Genomic DNA, 19,987 nt, shown 5'->3' with positions numbered 1-19,987 from the left:
TACTTTTGGGAATCAGAATTTTAATTTCTGTGGTAAATTAATCAAGCCCCTATATAATCTGTGTGGTTTCCAGAAAGTCAAAAGAAATATGTGTGCACCACATCCTGCATAATCAGGAGAGCTTGGTGTGGAAATGCAAACTGTTCTGCAACTTCAAGAAAAAAAGAAACAATTGCAAAGAAATGATGGCACTCAAAATCAACATTTTAAGCAAGCAAACAACCTTGGTTAGATGTTCATTCATTTTCAGATTACTTCATTTAAAACATGTGATGTGAAAAAAATCAGTTTAAGTAGAATTCTGGCCCATGTGATGCTCTTGCTCCAGATTAGCACGCATTGTCTTGGCAAGGATACCCTCGATGTCAGCTAGGTAGTTATCCTCAAGATTATCTTCCCCTTCCACATAATCTTCCCCTTCCGCATCTTCATCGCCATCCACATCAATGTCTCCACGATCTAAGGGTTGGTGTGTGTTTAGATTGTTTACATAGAATAGGACATTGGTTCGGTTCTGTTGCAGTCCGCCAGCCGGTTGTTGCGGGTTGGATACTTGGCCACCTGCAAGTAATTGAACGTGGGTTTCGTCAAGGTCGCCAGGAATTTGCGAAAGACACCCTTGCGCCATTGTGGATTTAATTTGTTCAATCTGAGTGTTCCAATCCGATACAAGAATCTGATCGCCTGTTTGGGTTTGAGTACCCTCAAAGACACCTATGATATTACGATTCCAGTCTAACTGCAAATTGCAGATCAGAATTAAGCTTCGATGAATCATGACTTTGATTGACTTGATCTTAGATACCGTTGATTGACTAGAAAGATGTTGGTGGTTGAAAAAGGGTTGCAAACAGGTCGGAATTTCTGCTTGCAAGTTCTGATCAAACCAAAACAGGTGTATCAAAATGGTAATGTGAAGATTATGCTGATTAATTGCCCATCGCATTGCTCTTCTCACCTCCCATCCAAGCCGCCTTTTCTCCTCTTTAGCTCGCTGATAAGAAGCCAGGTGCTGTATCCCTTGCTGGGTAAGTGGGTCCACTGCCCACGGTTCATTGGCGTTGGTGAAGAGCCCATCGTTCCAGAACGTATCGTCTGGTTGTAAGCCAAGTAGTTTGCCATACTCCATAGTGGGTGGGACTGGTCGATTGGGGTTGGTTGTTTGAAAGGCAGCTACATGGCTGTTGTAGCTTTCAAGCACTGTGCAAAGTTTTCCAGCCCGTTTGCGGAGAGCATCTTGCAGCTTTTGCTGTCCACGCGTCCCTAAGAGTGGATATTGAGAAATGAAAGTTGTCAGCTGGGCAAAGAGAGAAGTGTTGCGCTTCTGAGTCATCACAGACCTAGTGTTGAACTTTCACCTGCCCGGCAAACTCGCAGCAAGGGCTTCTTCTCTTCCACAAGAGCCAAGAATAACTTGCGGAGTTTGGTTTTTAGATACCAGATTTTCTTCATTTCATCGCGTTGTTCAGCTAGTGTCAATTGGGAACATCAGTCAGGAATAAATTTTCAAAGAAGATATAAATTCAACCTACCCAACAAGTCATCAGCTACGCCAGCGGTACCTACAACAGATCTTTGTTCCTCGAGCAACCTCAGTACTCTGACAAGTGTGTTGGTTTGGACAAGTACTTGCTCCGGGGTCATCAGGAGAGTGTTCCTGTTATGATAAGTTGAATTTTATCAGAATATGGACTTGGGGATGTCTGAACAGGAACACATACCAAGCAAGGTTGAGTTCCTCTTCAAGGCAGAGCAGACGGCCAAGTTCAACTTCGTGTCGCTCCGTTGTGTCAGTGTTGAGGTGGTAAGATTTTTCCAGCTGCCACTGTTCTTCGAGGAATTGGTTGGTATAGTTTTGCCCAGGGGTATGTTGGTTTGGTGTTGCATGGAGCTTTGCAAGTGCGGCCAAAGCTGTGTCAGCAACATCCTTTGAGTGATGTAACTTTTTTGATAGCCAGTAAGCTACAGTGTGCCAAACAATTAGCAGGATTAGCTGTTTGAATACAAAATACATTCCACATGGTAGAAAAAATATCTTGCCTGCCATCTCGTTCAAAAGAATAGAGTAATATTCTGCTCGAGACTGCAGGGAAGTAAGTCGATGTAATCGAGTAGAAACATGGAGAGTGGAAATGAGGGGGAAGTGGAAAGACCACATCCTTCCAAGGCCCTCGCCATCAGAGAGGCCTCACCAGCTATTGAGGCGTGGGTTGTATTTTACCTGGCATGACCATTCATGCATATAGGCATGAAATACGGATGTGCCAAAAGTCAGGTCACCTATCCAATCCCTCATCAATTCCCTCTTTTGTAGTGGGGGGATCCAAACATCCATTGATTGATCAATATATTTGTAAAGCAACAGCTTTTATGAATGAATGTGACGAGCTCTTACCTTCCGAATGTGGGCCTCCAAATGACAGCCAAGGTCATATAGAATTCCAAGGCAACTTTGTGGAAACTCCGCCAGTAGGTGTTGAATAATAGAAATTGGGTAGTAAAGCCTTGATGAAATGCAGTGTTAATATGTTGCACAAATTCTTTTTAATACGTTGCACATATTTCTTTTGAGTGTCTGTTATGGATTAACTGACTTTTCTCCGGTTTTATAGATGTTGACAAAGACTAAGGGAATGTCGTGACGGCACGTGCTTGCAAAAAGACCGTTGTCATCACACTTTTCCCATGTAGTTTCATTTCGTGTATTGTTGGCTGCTTTGTGAGAGTCTGAGCATGGCGGCTGAGTAGCAGTGGAATCATAAATATCAAAAAACAATTCATTCAGCTGGGAGTGATGGATGAATCATGATGACTAGCAATTAATGCGGTGAGCTTACATCAATCCTGGCAGCTGCTGAGTTAGTCGCAGTGAACAATACAGCGTCGGCAGCTATCTGTGAAGGCCTGATGAAACTGTCTGGGTATTGATGTTTGGCAGGATTGTCCTTGCTGGCATAGGCATAGTGGCGCTGTTGGAAATTGGCATCCAAGGCCACAATTATGTCCAGTTCATGAGGGTGTGCCTTTATTTCACCCTCTTTTGGTCCAAAATAGCGAGGACACTTGCTTGCCCAGCGGTCGGATGCGGAGCTATTCAAACCATCGTCCTGGATTGTTTTTTGGATCAAACTGATTTGAGCATATAGATCAACACTGTAAGAGAAGGGTATTCAAAGGTCTCGTTTTTTGTGCTTGAGGCCGCGGGCGTATAAGGGGGACTTGCTTTGACTATTGAGAAAGTTGGAAAGTGCCTTCACAAATGATGAAGCTGATAGGACAGCTGACTCCCAAAGCATGTGATGAAATTGAATGAGCCGGATTGAAAATGCAGTACAAGGCTTTTTTGGCAAGCTTGCAATGTATCCGTAGTAAACCAGCCGAACAACATCTGGAATGCATTTGCAAAAAGGTACATAAGCGGCACTTCGGCCTACACCAAAACTGATGTAAGTATGAGGGTATGTATGTCACTAAAATCTTTACTTGTTTGCTCACTGGTGATGTCAATAAGATCAAGCTTTCGAGTATTGGTTGCTGCACAACTGCAAGTGCCGGGGGGTAAGTTGTAGCTATTAGGAAGGGTGGTCCAGTTGTGGTAAGTTTTGTCAAATTTTCATTCAAAGAAAAAGGTACGACAAAGAGAGGGACAATCACAGGGGAGCTTGGATTGGACCAAGGAGCTTTAAGATGTGGGTCAAGGGTTGAAATGCTCTGACTTGATACTGAATTTCAAATCAAGAGAGCGGAAACAAGTAGTCACAACTAGAGAGCCCCCTTGCAAGATCCAAAGGGGGCCTAAGTGACAAAAACAAACAAAATAAGCATCTCAAAGAGATGGAAACACAGTAACATATGTAGAACAGTTCTAATCATATGGAAGGACAAGACATTACATAACTGTAATGGAATACATCAAATATTATTGATGGAATGAGGAGAGACATCACACAATGTGATGGAAATAATGAGAAAAAGAAGGGGGGGTTTAACATCACTAAAAGTGATGGAAAAAGAGAAGAGATTGTGAGCGGAGAAGATGAGCCAGAATTCTGACAAGTTTCCTGGGATTCGGTGAAAGCCAAGGCTGTTTTCTCCTTGATTTCACTCCATTGTTGACTAATCCGTTCACGATCTTCTGCATAACAACGACTTTGGAAATATGCCGCGTGGGCAGCGCTCGGAAGTATCTCTGGATTCTCGTGAATTTCGTGGTCTGCGTAGCTTCCAATCTGCGGCTCGAAGAGGGTATCTTGGTTCTTGAGAGGCCTTTTGTCTGGTTGCTGGGCTGTTGGTCTATCTATAAATCCAAGTTGTTGAGCAACAGAAACCTCCGTGAGGTACACCTCTCGCTCCACTTGCTCTAAGGAGGACTCCCTGCTGCGTCGCCTTCGGGCACGGCGTCTTTGTGAGGTCCCTGTATGATCCACAGTGTTGGAGTAGGATGTGGGGTTGTTGCGCCGCTGGCGGGCCATATTAGATATGTTGTTCGTGGTTGACGTTGTAGTCGTTATTCCTGTGTTTGTAGGAGAAAAATTAAAACTTTTATTGGTACTCTCTAAACGCCTCAAGATAGGAACAAATGGACGGCAGAAATGGAATCTACGGCCAAAATAACCCCTAGTCACCAACTGGAACCACCTTCATATCTCTACTGGATCAGAAGATACACGGATCACACCTTTCACATGCTAGTCCGGGACAGTTCACAGAGTATTTCACATATGATTTCACACACAAATCAGCTCTAGGATACTTTGCATAGGATACCGAATACCTCATATTGAATTCCTTTGTTTCTTTTATTTCCTTCCTTTTATTCCACTCAACCACAAGTTGGCCACTGTTTTGATATTGCATACATATGAAACTCATGTAACCCCCTAGAAGTTAGACCCCTTCTCAGTTTACTATATAAGGAGTCCTCTTCCTGCCAGTTGTTTCCTCCCTCATGCCATCTGGCTCCCATCATCCATCTACTCACCTGTCACAATTATTTATTACACATACATATCACAGTTACTTGCAATTCACACTCATAGTTGATTTCACAAACCTTTCACAAGCCTCTCAAGGTACTGGGTTCCAATCCTGGTGGAAGCATAGCTTTCAAACCTTGACCTTCTCTTTTTTGCTTTATATATCCTCTGCTTGCAGACCTGGGTTCAAGCCCCATCCAAGTCACCAGTATTTTCTGCCCATTTCAGACTCCTCATCTGTTTCTTAGACACTCAGAACTTTCCACCATACAATCCAACTATACTCTTCATCTCTGAACATATCCTTATCACTGAATAAAACTGCCAAGCTTAGCTTGGTGGTCTTGTTTTCTGATATCCAGAAAGGCAGAGTTTGCACCTCATCCATACCTTTCGCCATTCAGCAAAAGGGTCTCACGACACCTTTTGAGTCTTACAAGGGAGTCCCCAACGTGATAGGGATTAGCGTATAATTGGATTTTGAACGTTTAGGAAAAAGTCAACCATCTAGTCAAATACTTGAATCGGAATAACGAAGAACGAATTTACCAATCTGTACTGTCAAAACAAGTGAAGAATAACCTTAGTTACCCTGAAGATCATCTAGTCTACTGAAAAGGACTATCTAGCGACGTTAAAGACTACTGCTCTGAAGAATAAACATTTGTGACAAATTAGGACTGCGAAGTGAATTTTCGAAGAAATCAGACGATTAGAAGCTCGGAAGAAGGGTTTATAGGACCTGAAGAAGCCGGACAGAGAAGATTGCCTCTGGATAATTGTATACTGTTAGAAGAAAACACCTAGTAAATTTTGAATCAACCCCTCAACTTGCCCTGGTAGAGAACCAGAGACCAATTATTGAAATCAAGAAAATCAGAGACTAGTAGGATCATACTCAACAGATAGAATCTATATTTGGAAAAACCAGAATTATCAACAGCAGTCAACATGAGTTTACCATTTACAAATTTTTCAGAATTGGAAGACGGATTTGCTCCTCAACAAACCCCTTCAAGAAATCGATTATTTGACACTTCTACCTGGAATGAACAAAACAATGTACCGCCACCTCCACAAAAAGACAAAGGAAAGGCCCCAGCGGACCAGTACAGAGAACAAGAAGTAGAAGATGGATCAGATACAGATACTCCACAGAATGAACCACTTCGGCCAAAAGCAAGAGGATATGGGATGCACAATGTTTGTCAACCTGAGGAACTCATGCAACAAGATGAAGATGAAGACGAGCCGGTCAGACAAAGAGAGGCACCAAGAATTATCAAAGACCTGGGATTGTTCTACGATGGGAGTCACTTTATGAAGTTCTTAACTCGATACGAGCGGATTGCACAGACGTTTCAGGCGACGGATTACAATAAGGCGTTACAGATTGGACGATTTGTAAGGACGGAACAGCTGAAGTGCGAACTTGAAGAGATGGACGGATACAAGCAATGCAATTGGAAGAAGTTGCGCAAGGAAATGGTTGAGTCGTGGGGAGAATTGGACGACACGGTTCTGTACACAACAGCAGATTTGATCAAAGTAGCAGAAGAATATACCGCAGACGGGAAATTAACCACTCATTGTCAATACAAAGCATATCTGGGAAAATTCACCACAATCCTCAAGTACCTTGTAAATTATGAACATATAGCAAAGAAACAGGATGCATCAATGCTGTTTTCAAGCGCCTTTTATAGAGAAAGCCAGAAGAACATCAGACGATCATTAGTCAGCCAAGGAAGATTGCCCCGAGGGAAGGACGGAAGCAGTAAACCTCCACTTTGGAACCACCTTACCAAGGCAGCAGAGTTAGAAATTCGTGCGGAAGAACATGGATACATTGACGTCAAGAATTTTGCGGAGTCCAATCAAGTAATGCAAAGAAGCCTGGATGCGCAAAAAGGAGACAGTCGACGCCGGGAGAAGATGATTGCAGATGCGCCAACCCCACAAGCGGTGGAAAAGAAGTTTCAAGAGATGGCCCAAGAAATAACATCGCTGCGACAACAAGTACGAGGGTTGGGACCAGCTACATACAATCAGAACCGATCAGCGGATAGGCCTTCAGAACAATCTGAATTTTCTTGTGACAATGCTAGACCCTCGGCACCTCTTTACAAACACCGAATCTGTTATTATTGCCATTGAGAAGGCCATGCCACCTTGAGATGCGCTGAGTTGGCAAAAGATGAATTGCAAGGCTTAGTAAAACGAAGTGCCAGTGGAAGAGAATGGTACTTACCAAATGGACAACATATACCATGGAATCCGACAAGACCAATTCGAACCGTAGTAGCCAGCGCCTCAGCTGATCCTAAAATGCAAGAAGCTGCAACAGAATCCAGGAGTGCCACAGGGAATCAGGGTCAACCAGTTGTGAAATCATCTGCACAGACAATCAAATGGCAAATGCCTGCTCTTGGTGCAGAAAGTTTTTTGAAGGCTCACCCAATGACTCAGTCGGAAGCACAGAAGGGAAGAAGGAGTGTGAGAATCCAGGAACCGGATGGGAATGAAAGAACGGGCGGTGACGAGCGAATGGACGTGGACATGGACACTGCCAACATGTAAGCATCAGTTGAGTGCATCCCAGTTAATCTGGGCTGCACTCAACCGACTTAATATTGGTTGAGCGGATCCGATGTAATTGCTATCCGAGGCAAATTCGGTGTGCCAGGACCCGAGGATTATGCCCCCCGATCTAAGCTTGGCTGCGGCGCAACCGATGTGAAATCGGTAGGGCCTCTAACCGATGTATTACCTTTTTTGGTTAGGGACTACCCAATGTAATATCGGCAACCAACCACCGATGTGTGGCAGCTCGGTTGTCACATCATCCGACCATACAGACATTCGGTGGTTGGCAGCCAATGAAAATCAAGATCGGTATATGACCAACCGAGGAAAATGAACCTCGGTTGGTCAACCACCGATGAATCTGTTTCATCGGATGGTCAACCACCGATGAATCTGTTTCATCGGATGGTCAACCACCGATGAATCTGTTTCATCGGTGGTTGACCATCCGATGAATCTGTTTCATCGGATGGTCAACTGTTTCAATGGCTGGCCTAACACCCAGTTTGGCACAAAACCTTCTCGGAGAAGTTCTCCGGGGAGAAAACTCCTCGCGGGAGAAAACCTCCTCGGAGAAATTTTCCAGGAGAAAACTCCTTGGAGAACTTAAGCTCTCCGGGGAGAAACCTCCTCGGAGAAGTTCCCCGGGGATAAATCTCCGAGGAGAAGCTCTCTGGGGAGAAATCTCCTCGGAGAAGCTCGCCGGGGAGAAATCTTCTCGCAGAAGCTATCCGGGGAGAAATCTCCTCGGAGAAGCTCTCCGGGGAGAAATTTCCTCGGAGAAGCTCTCCGGGGAGAAACCTCCTCGGAGAAGCTCTCCGGGGAGAAGCCTCCTCAGAGAAGCTCTCCGGGGAGAAGCCTCCTCGGAGAAGCTCTCCGGGGAGAAGCCTCCTCGGAGAAGCTCTCCGGGGAGAAGCCTCCTCGGAGAAGCTCTCCGGGGAAAAGCCTCCTCGGAGAAGCTCTCCGGGGAAAAGCCTCCTCGGAGAAGCTCTCCGGGGAGAAGCCTCCTTGGAGAAGCTCTCCGGGGAGAAGCCTCCTCGGAGAAGCTCTCCGGGGAGAAGCCTCCTCGGAGAAGCTCTCCGGGGAAAAGCCTCCTCGGAGAAGCTCTCCGGGGAGAAGCCTCCTCGGAGAAGCTCTCCAGGGAGAAGCCTCCTCGGAGAAGCTCTCCAGGGAGAAGCCTCCTCGGAGAAGCTCTCCGGGGAGAAGCCTCCTCGGAGAAGCTCTCCGGGGAGAAGCCTCCTCGGAGAAGCTCTCCGGGGAGAAGCCTCCTCGGAGAAGCTCTCCGGGGAGAAGCCTCCTCGGAGAAGCTCTCCGGGGAGAAGCCTCCTCGGAGAAGCTCTCCGGGGAGAAGCCTCCTCGGAGAAGCTCTCCGGGGAGAAGCCTCCTCGGAGAAGCTCTCCGGGGAGAAGCCTCCTCGGAGAAGCTCTCCGGGGAGAAGCCTCCTCGGAGAAGCTCTCCGGGGAGGATCCTCCTCGGAGAAGCTCTCCGGGGAGAAGCCTCCTCGGAGAAGCTCTCCGGGGAGAAGCCTCCTCGGAGAAGCTCTCCGGGGAGAAGCCTCCTCGGAGAAGCTCTCCGGGGAGAAGCCTCCTCGGAGAAGCTCTCCGGGGAGAAGCCTCCTCGGAGAAGCTCTCCGGGGAAAAGCCTCCTCGGAGAAGCTCTCCGGGGAAAAGCCTCCTCGGAGAAGCTCTCCGGGGAAAAGCCTCCTCGGAGAAGCTCTCCGGGGAAAAGCCTCCTCGGAGAAGCTCTCCGGGGAGAAGCCTCCTTGGAGAAGCTCTCCGGGGAGAAGCCTCCTCGGAGAAGCTCTCCGGGGAGAAGCCTCCTCGGAGAAGCTCTCCGGGGAGAAGCCTCCTCGGAGAAGCTCTCTGGGGAGAAGCCTCCTCGGAGAAGCTCTCCGGGGAGAAGCCTCCTCGGAGAAGCTCTCCCGGGAGAAATCTCCGAGGAGAAGCTCTCTGGGGAGAAACCTCCTCGGAGAAGTTCCCCGGGGAGAAACCTCCTCGGAGAAGCTCTCCGGGGAGAAACCTCCTCCGGGAAGCTCTCCGGGGAGAAACCTCGACCTCGGAGGCCGGGGAGAACTAGACTTCTCCGGAGAACTTTGAGATGCTAGCGGCTTGCTACGCGCCGGCTGCCTTGCTGCACTCGGCGCGCACGCTGCCCACGTCTCTAAGGCTCTGTATCTGACACCCTGGGCAGGGTGCTCCCGGTGGCGCCAAGATCTCGTAGAGTCCGGAGGGCCTTTTCCCCCAGCAGATCCTGAAACCAGAACACCCAGTGACTGGGGATTGAGGCACTAGTCCCTATCCCACTCCCTAGATGGGTGGGTGGGGTGCTAAAAAGATAGGGATGGGCCAACTTAACACAATTCCCCCTGGTGGGAGCTCACTGTGGCTGGGGCCAAGCTGCACCCCCCTATCACCATTGATTTATTTTTAATTATTTTTAAAAAGTGACCCAACGGTGGGCCGCTATGCGTTAGTGTAGCGGAAAAAAGCGCCAGCCAATTTTGAATAGCGTTAGCGCGCTGTGAGTGCTGCTACGCTGCCCTAACTTTCAGTGGCGCTAGCAGCGGGCCAATTGTTTGTTAGATTTAGTGCACCGCTATAGTTGCTACGCTACGCTGCACTGGCGCTACAGCGCTTTTAGCGGAAAGAAATAGCGCGCTCTTTTGCGCCCTGCGTGTGTAGCGTTAGCGCAATTGCGCGCATCTGCCCTAACGCTACGCTAACAGCTAAATTAGCTGCACACCCTGTGTGTTAGCCCACAGGAGGCGCAACTCCGCTAACGCTAAGCTAAAATTTAGCGGAATTCCGCTACACAAGACACAAGAGTGGCTCAAATTATTCACGATGACAGAAACTACACCTCTGTCTATTCAGATTTCTTTCATCATTTTTGCCTTTTTGTGTAGCAGGTCCTCCCTGCTCCTGTTTGAATCAGATTGTAACTCATCAGCCTCTCCTGAGGAGAGCCCTCTGGGGGGGGTCCCTCCAATAAGCCTTCATCTCCCTGCCCCTCCTGTGGGGACCTACCCTGCTCTGGCCTCTGGCCAGCCAAACCTCTTGGCACACAGCTCACATCATGAGATGACTCTAGCCTAATGTGCTAGCTTTAGATGGCACATAGACCATGTATTTTACTGGGTTGCAGCAACACTGGGCTTCTAAGCTAGACTAGCGGTATTGTGTGCTATCTGCTAGTTTAGCTTTGCGTAGTTCCTAAAGCTAGACTAGCGGTATTGTGCGCTATCTGCTAGTTTAGCTTTGCGTAGTTCCTAACACAATGCCAGTAGCAGTAGCATTGCTACAGGTCCGCTATGCTATGCTAACAGGGCTATCCGCTTTTTTAGCGACAAGATAGCACTGCTAGCACCAATAGCGCAGATAAAGGCCCCTATATATACAGGGGAGCTTGTTAGCAGTAGCGCGAAATCCCTGACCGCTAACCAAAAAGCCAGTTGGCAGTAGTGTAACTCCACGGCCTTGGATCTATGATCTACCGGCCACCTCACAGAGAAGCTCTCTGGGAAGAAACCTCCTTGGAGACTGGGTGTGGAGCCCTGCACCTCTTGTGGTGCAGCTGATCCCACCAACCAGGCCTCTTCCTCTCCTAAGGCCCTCCACCCCAACCCTTATGTGTCAGTACCTTTTGGCCCCGCTAAAGCCTACCTCAGCCTGTGCATTCAGGTCTTCCCCTGTGCCCATTGATACCAAGAATCCAAGATCATCCTGGGCCAGAGTTCCTCCTCAACTCCCTACCCAGTCCTAACAAATACCCTGCCCCACTCCACTTGCTTTGCTCAACTTGTGCCTCTTACCTTCCCTACCACCTTTGCAGCCTCTCTACCATCTCCACCAACAATTCTTATGGTGTTCAAAATTGTATAAGAACAGCACAACACAAGTGGCCTTCACCCACCAATTCTTACCAATCCCAATTCCCAATTGATGGGCCTCAAGGTAGTTAATTTGGGTTCAATCAGCATCACATTTAATTCCAAATCCTCCCTTTTCTTCCCTCATAAGATTTATTTATTTATTTCTCATCTTCTCCATTTTTATAGGAGGCAAGACTGTGAAGCCCCCCAGGTATTGTGGGTTTCACAAGGTTACACAGACCTATCATGGCTCCTGGGTACCAGTCTAGCCCATTTCCCTCTCCTCACCTCCTGGCAGAGACCTTGGCCATATCACTCCTCCCCCCGCTAGGTGAGTTCCCTTTCCTTCTCTCCCTCTCTCTCTTCCTCTCTTCCTGCTTGTACCTAGACTAACAGAGAGACCCAGACCACACGCTGGCCAGCCCCCTTGCAATAAAGTCCTTTGGTTCTAGAACTGTCCCAGGCCGTGTGCCTCCTCCCCTCCAAGCCTCCCCCCAACAGATCAGTGAAGAGCCTGCCAGCTCTTACACTGGGGAGAAAAACAAACTTAGCTAAGTCCCCTCCTGTACCCAAAGCTCCCCCCTCCCAAGGAGGGGACGTATGAAAGAGTGGGGTTTTTTGGCATGAGAGGTTTTTCAAATTTGGCAGGGTGGAGGACGGAGTCGAGACGTTGGTACGCGGAACAGCATGGAAACCGGTTGAGAAGATTTGGAGCAAGGACAAAGGGGTGGTAGAAAAGGCAAAGGATGTAGGACCTGAAGAAACACTCCTCCAAGAATTGGACAATGTCAAGATTCCAACAACATTTGCTCAGCTCACGGCAATCTCACCCGCATACACTGCACAACTCATTGCCAAGTTACAAGGAAGGTTACCAGAGAAATCCAACACCACTTACATGGTGCCAGAAGCAGCAAAGGTCGCAGTCATGGAACTTAACCCGGAAGAAGAAGAACAAGATCCATGTTATTACAGTTGCGCCCTAGGATATGTCTCAGCAGAAATCAACGGGTCAAAGATCGATTTAATGATAGATTCCGGCTCAATGGTAAATGTTATACCCACCTCAATTGCCCAAGCCTTGGAACTCGAAGTTGTATCCGTGGACATCCCAATGAAAGGTGTTGGGGGAGCTAGATGTGACATCAAAGGAGTCGTAGAAAATTGCTTGGTTTCAATAGGAAGATTTTCCGGTCCGGCGCACTTGTTTGTTTCCCCCAAAGCACAAGATTGCATTCTTGGAAGGCCTTTTCTCTTTGATTACGAATGCACCCTGGAATACCATGAAACTGGCGAAACACTCACCTTCTTGGGGACCAAAGGAAGGAAGGTATCAGTACCACTAGCAAGAATCGGTCAAGGAAGAGGTTGGAATAATATGAAAGATCTTGGCACCAACAGTTTACATACCAGCAGTTTGGGCGGAGGACCGAGAGAATTCAAGCTTCTACCATATCTTCAACAAACACTATTGTGGACTGTCCCTCTGGGGATCACACTTTTTGCATGGATCGGGAACTTATCACGGATCAGTATGAGTATTCTAAAATTCATCTTTGGCTTACTACTTGTTGGGCTTTCCTGTCTTTTTCAGTTCGGAAAAGAGGCAGTCCCAAAGGTAAAGGAAACATGTACCCGTTTCAGTTACTCTTGTTTTGCGAAAAAGGAAGAAATCCAATGTCACGTCCCAAGTTCAGCTTTGAGCAAACCCACTTATCAGTACCTGAAGGATCCGGTGAATGAACTTTTATCAAAAGGATTGCGGCTTTCGTTTCAGGAGCAACTATTCCAAACTTGGCGCGACGGCGGTCTTTGGTGTCTCACAAAGTACAAACCAGTGGCCAAGAAAATCAGACCTATCAATGAAGCCATTCCTCAATCACTTAATCCACCTCTCCAGAGACCAGTACTTTCTAGAGATCCATATGAAACACCACTTACACCTAACCCTCCGGAATTTACACCTACGGAAAAGGTAACAGAAGAGAGACTCAAGATGGCAAACTTCGGGCCGGAAAAATGGTTATCGCACGAGGAGTTGAAACTTTTCAAGCATCTAATTGTCATCCGAGAGAAAGCAATAGCGTTTTGTCCAGCAGACAGGGGGCTTCTGAAACACTCATACGGCTTACCTTACGTCATACCGGTGGTGGATCATCAACCATGGCAGAAGAAGCCAATTCCAATTCCCGCGGCAATAAAGGATGAATACGTGGAACTGGTCAGAGAACGAATTAGAACGGGGTTATACGAACAGTCAACATCAAGTTATTCAAGTCCAGTTTTTTGTGTGGCGAAATCGGACGGGAAACTTAGGATTGTTCATGATCTTCAAGAAATGAATAAAGTTACCATTAAGGATGCCGGGTTACCTCCAGCCGCCGAAGAATTTGTGGAATCATTCGCAGGGCGTGCATGTTATGGTCTAGGCGACATCATGGGAGGATACAATGAAAGAGAATTAGCTGAAGAATCAAGACCCCTGACCACTTTTGATACTCCTTTGGGAAGATTTCAGCTAACCAGACTCCCTCAACGTGCAACTAACTTGGTAGCGGTTTACCAGGCGCAGATGATGTGGATTCTGCAAGAAAAAATCCCGGAACACGTAGGAGTTTTTATTGATGATGCAGGCATTAAAGGACCTTGCAGCCAATACGATGACGAGGTCTTAGTGGAAAACCCCGGGATAAGGAGGTTCATTTGGGAATATGCGGTAACATTGGACCGAGTACTATTTTGGATAGAAGAGGGGGGACTCACAATTTTGGGAAAGAAATTTGCTGTTTGCGTTCCTGCGTTGGATATTTTCGGTCACGTCGTCTGTCAGGAAGGGCGGCGAGTTTCAATCCAGAAGAAAAATAAAGTCAAGACTTGGCCAACTCCCAACAGCGTAACCGAATTGCGTGGATTTCTAGGGATATTTACTTATGTCAGAATCTTTATCAAAAATTTGTCAGAAATAGCAGCACCCCTTCGGAAACTTACCAGAAAAGATGCAGAATGGGTTTGGGATGAGGACAGTAACAAAGATTTTGAAAGATTGAAGGAAATTATAGGCGAACAAATCACTTTAAAGAAATTAGACTATTCACGTGATGCAGGATTGATCAAATTGGTGGTGGACTCGAGTTTTATTGCGGCAGGAGCAGTTCTTCCACAGCAAGAGTTAGACACGGGTCTGGATCGGCCGGTGCTTTACGAATCAATTGTTTTTTCACCGGTGGAATCAAGATACTCACAGCCAAAACTGGAACTTTGCGGAGTGGCACGAATCATGAAGAAGTTACAAATATACCTTTGGGGTCAACATTTTGAGCTTCAAGTGGATGCACAGTCTTTAATTCAGATGATCAACTCACCTTCACTTCCCAATGCCCCAATGACTCGTTGGGTATCATTCATTCAGCTTTTTTCCTTTGATATTGTTCACAAGAAAGGGACCACCTTCACTCTCCCAGACGGTTTATCCCGAAGACCTATTAGTGAAGAGGAAGAAGAATATTACGAGGACCAAGAAGATTTCGACGAAGACACACCAGTAATACGGGCCTGTTCTCACTTCCACTACCAAGATGGATGAATTTGCGATGTCGTATATTGATCAATATAGCGTATATTGATCAATTTGTATTGATCAATTTTTTTTTATTATTATTCCTTTTGATACCTTTGTCTGTTTTCCATGTCTCCTTGATACTATTCTATAATCTCTCTCCTTCTGCCTGTGTTAGCTTCAAGCCACAGGATTTTTTTTTTTCTTTTGCCTGAAAACATTCATAAATTTCTACATACACCACTCAATTCTTCCTGGAAAAAAGACGTTGCAAGTTTTAGGATTAATCCAGGGTAGCTGAGGGGTCTCAAATTTTTTTTCTTTTTTTTTTTACTTCAACAATTGATGTTATCAGAAGTCTCCAAATCGACTTTTTTTCAAAAGAGGAAAAACATTGACCCCTGACCTCTCCCATGATACCATCCTGCACACATTTTTAATTTGGTTGGTTGAACTTGCTCAAGATATTGCATATCATACTTGAAGTGCTACATGCATAGAAGCCCTTTTTGAAATTAGTTTAACATGGTTTAGCATATTTTTGTCAGGTTCTTTTTTTTATCTACTAATTTTGTTATCAAACACAGATTAATGAGGAATATTTCCACATAAAATTTCATTGGACAATTTTTCTGCATATAAAACCCAGAAATATTTTAAAATATAATTTATTTGGGTTCCCATCCATTATGCAGCAGCAACAATGTGATCAGTTCCCAAATATCACTAATTTGGTAGTTTCTGGCCCTTTCTGCCACTATATCTCAACACAGCGTGGGAGTTCTTCCATGATATTGGAATCAAAATGATCAATAGCCCCCAAGGATTCATTTTGTACCTTAAATTACCACATAACCCAAATGTAGCAGCTACAATCTGATCAGTTGCCAAATGTCACGAATTTGGTAGTTTCTTGGTGTTGCTGCCACTATATCTCAACACAGCCTGGGAATTCTTCCACGATAGTGCGATCCAAATGATTAATAGCCCCCAAGGATTCATTTTGTACCTTAAATGACCACAAAACCCCCTAATGTAGCCCCTACAATCTGATCAGTTGCCAAATATCACTGATTTGGTAGTTTCTTGGTGTTTCTGCCACTATATCTCAACAAAGCCTGGGAGTTCTTCCATGATATTGGTATCATAATGATCAATAGCCACCAAGGATTCATTGTGTACCTTAAATGACCACAAAACCTCCAAATGTAGCAGCTACAATCTGACCAGTTGCCAAATCTCACTAATTTGGTAGTTTCTTGGTGTTTCTGCCACTATATCTCAGCGCAGCATGGGAGTTCTTCCATTATATTGGTACCAAGATGATCAAATGCCCTCAAAGATTGATTGAGTACCTCCAATGAGCACAAAAACCCCAATTGTAGCAGGCACAATGTGATCTGTTGCCAAATATCACTAATTTGGTAGTTTCTTGGTGTTTCTGCCACTATATCTCAGCACAGCATGGGAGTTCTTCCATGATATTGGTACCAAAATGATCACACGCCCTCAAAAATTCATTGAGGCCCTTGGGTGACCACAAAACCCCCGAATGTAGCAGCCACAATGTGATCAGTTGCCAAATATCACTAATTTGGTGTTTCTGCCACTATATCTCAGCTCAGCATGGGGGTTTTTCCATAATATTGGTAAAAAATTGATCACATGCCCCTGAAGATTCATTTTGTACCTTGAATGACCACAATACCCCCAAATGTAGCAGCAACACTGTGATCAGTTGCAAAATATCACTAATTTGGTAGTTTCTTGGTGTTTCTGCCACTAAATCTCAGCGCAGCTTGGGAGTTCTTCCATGATATTGGTACCAAAATTATCACATGCCCCTGAAGATTCATTGTGTACCTTGAATGACCAGAAAACCCCCAAATGTAGCAGCCACAATGTGATCAGTTGCCAAATATCACTAATTTGGTGTTTCTGCCACTATATCTCAGCGCAGCATAGGGATTCTTCCACGATATTGGTACCAAAATGATCAAATGCCCTCAAATATTCATTGTGTACCATGGATGACCACAGAACCCCCAAATGTAGCAGCTACGCTGTGATCAGTTGCCAAATATAACTAATTTGGTAGTTTGTTGGTGTTTCCGCCACTATATCTCACCGCAGCTTGGGAGTTCTTCCATGATATTGGTACCAAAATGATCACATGCCCTCAAACATTTATTGAGTACCTTGGACAACCACAAAACCCCCAAATGTAGCCGCCACAATGTGATCAGTTGCCAAATATCACTAATTTGGTAGTTTCTTGGTGTTTCTGCCCCAATATCTCAGGGCAGCATGGGAGTTCTTCCATGATATTGGTACCATAATGATCACATGCCTTCAAATATTCAATTGAGTAACTTGAATGACCACAAAAAACTCAAATGTAGCAGCCAAGATGTGATCAGTTGCCAAATATCACTAATTTGGTAGTTTCTTGGTGTTTCTGCCACCATATCTCAGCGCAGCATGGGAGTTCTTCCATGATATTGGTACCATAATGATCACATGCCTTCAAATATTCAATCGAGTAACTTGAATGACCACAATACCCCCAAATGTAGCAGCCACACTGTGATCAGTTGCAAAATATCACTAATTTGGTAGTTTCTTGGTGTTTCTGCCACTATATCTCAGCACAGCATGGGAGTTCTTTCGTGATATTGGTACCAATATGATCACACACCCTCAAAAATTTATTGAGGCCCTTGGGTGACCACAAAACCCCCAAATGTAGCAGCCACAATGTGATCAGTTGCCAAATATCACTAATTTGGTATTTCTGCCACTATATCTCAGCTCAGCGTGGGAGTTCTTCCATGATATTGGTAACAAAATCATCACATGCCCCTGAAGATTCATTCGGTACCTTGAATAACCACAAAACCCCCAAATGTAGCAGCCACGATGTGATCGGATGCCAAATATTACTAATTTGGTAGTTTCATGGTGTTTCTGCCACTAAATCTCAGCGCAGCGTGGCAGTTCTTCCATGATATTGGTACCAAACTTATCACATGCCCCTGAAGAGTCATTGTGTACCTTGAATGACCACAAAAAACCCAAATGTAGCAGCTACAAAGTGATCAGTTGCCAAATATCACTAATTTGGTAGTTTCTTGGTGTTTCTGCCACTATATCTCAGCGCAGCGTGGGGGTTCTTCCATGATATTGGTACCAAAATTATCACATGCCCCTGAAGGTTCATTGTGTACCTTGAATGACCCCAAAAACCCCAAATGTAGCAGCTACAAAGTGATCAGTTGCCAAATATCACTAATTTGGTAGTTTCTTGGTGTTTCTGCCACTTTATCTCAGCGCAGCGTGGGAGTCCTTCCAATATATTGGTACCAAAATGATCAAACGCCCTCAAAGATTTATTGTGTACCTTGAATGACCACAAAACCCCCTAATGTAGCAGCCACAATGTGATTGTTTGCCAAATATCACTGATTTGGTAGTTTCTTGGTGTTTCTGCCACTATATCTCAGCGCAGCGTGAGAGTTCTTCCATGATATTGGTAAAGAAATGATCAAACACCCTCAAAGATTCATCGTGTACCTTGAATGACCACAAAACCCCCAAATTTAGCAGCCACAATGTGATTGGTTGCCAAATATCACTAATTTGGTAGTTTCTTGTTGTTTCTGCCACTATATCTCAGCGCAGCGTGAGAGTTCTTCCATGATATTGGTAAAGAAATGATCAAACACCCTCAAAGATTCATTGTGTACCTTGAATGACCACAAACCCCCAAAGGTAGCAGCCACAATGTGATCGGTTGCCAAATATCACTAATTTGGTAGTTTCTTGGTGTTTCTGCCACTATATCTCAGGCCAGCATGGGAGTTCTTGCATGATATTGGTACCAAAATGATCAAATGGCCCTGAAGATTCATTGTGTACCTTGGATTACCACAAAACCCCCAAATGTAGCAGCCACAATGTGATCAGTTGGCAAATGTTGTAATTTGGTAGTTTCTTGGTGTTTCTGCCACTATATCTCAGCGCAGCATGGGAGTTCTTCCATGATATTGGTACCAAAATGATCACATGCCCTCAAACATTCATTGTGTACCCTGGATGACCACAAAACCCCCAAATGTAGCAGCCACAATGTGATCAGTTGCCGAATATCACTAATTTCGTAGTTTCTTGGTGTTTCTGCCACTATACCTCAGCGCAGCATGGGAGTTCTTCCATGATATTGGTACCAAAATGAGCAAATGGCCCTGAAGATTCATTGTGTACCTTGAATGACCGCAAAACCCCCAAATGTAGCAACCACCATCTGATTAGTTGCCAAATATCACTAATTTGGTAGTTTCTTGGTGTTTCTGCCACTATATCTCAGCGCAGCGTGGGATTTCTTCCATGATATTGGTACAAAAATGATCAACCGCCCTCAAAGATTTATTGTGTACCTTGAATGACCACAAAACCCCCAAATTTAGCAGCCACAATGTGATCAGTTGCCAAATATCGTTAATTTGGTAGTTTCTTGGTGTTTCTGCCACTATATCTCAGCAAAGTGTGGGAGTTCTTACATCATATTTGTACCAAAATGATCAAATGGCCCTGAAGATTCATTGTGTACCTTGGATGACCACAAAACCCCCAAATGTAGCAGCCACAATGTGATCAGTTGCCAAATATCACTAATTTGGTAGTTTCTTGGTGTTTCTGCCACTATATCTCAGCCCAGCATGGGAATTCTTCCATGATATTGGTACCCAAAGGATCAAATGGCCCTGAAGATTCATTGTGTACCTTGGATGACCACAAAACCCCCAAATTTAGCAGCCACAATGTGATCAGTTGCCAAATATCACTAATTTGGTAGTTTCTTGGTGTTTCTGCCACTATATCTCAGCGCAGCATGGGAGTTCTTCCATTATATATGTACCAAGATGATCAAATGCCCTCAAAGATTGATTGAGTACCTCCAATGAGCACAAAAACCCCAATTGTAGCAGGCACAATGTG

The 19,987-nt window shown here is 45.3% G+C and overlaps 2 protein-coding genes across 2 annotated transcripts; one reads left to right on the top strand and one right to left on the bottom strand.

Annotated features, from left to right (window-relative positions):
* Nucleotides 1–289: 289 nt before the first annotated feature.
* PtA15_16A226 (uncharacterized protein) lies at nt 290–4,472 on the bottom strand (the record flags this gene model as incomplete). The annotated part of the gene is made up of 8 exons (XM_053163896.1): nt 290–739; nt 817–877; nt 959–1,024; nt 1,125–1,263; nt 1,341–1,469; nt 1,533–1,657; nt 1,722–1,911; nt 4,130–4,472. The coding sequence occupies 8 exons, from the start codon at nt 4,470–4,472 to the stop codon at nt 290–292; spliced, it is 1,503 nt and encodes a 500-aa protein (XP_053027875.1).
* A 3,051-nt stretch (nt 4,473–7,523) lies between these two features.
* On the top strand, nt 7,524–9,638 carry PtA15_16A225 (uncharacterized protein; the record flags this gene model as incomplete). The annotated part of the gene is made up of 2 exons (XM_053163895.1): nt 7,524–7,529; nt 8,226–9,638. 2 exons carry the CDS (start codon nt 7,524–7,526, stop codon nt 9,636–9,638), a joined length of 1,419 nt encoding a protein of 472 aa, XP_053027874.1.
* Nucleotides 9,639–19,987: the final 10,349 nt, after the last annotated feature.

Source organism: Puccinia triticina, chromosome 16A, assembly GCF_026914185.1.
Source record: "Puccinia triticina chromosome 16A, complete sequence".
NCBI lineage: Eukaryota > Fungi > Basidiomycota > Pucciniomycetes > Pucciniales > Pucciniaceae > Puccinia > Puccinia triticina.
Note: the sequence above shows the minus strand (reverse complement) of the source record. Positions and strands in the feature narration are given on the sequence as shown.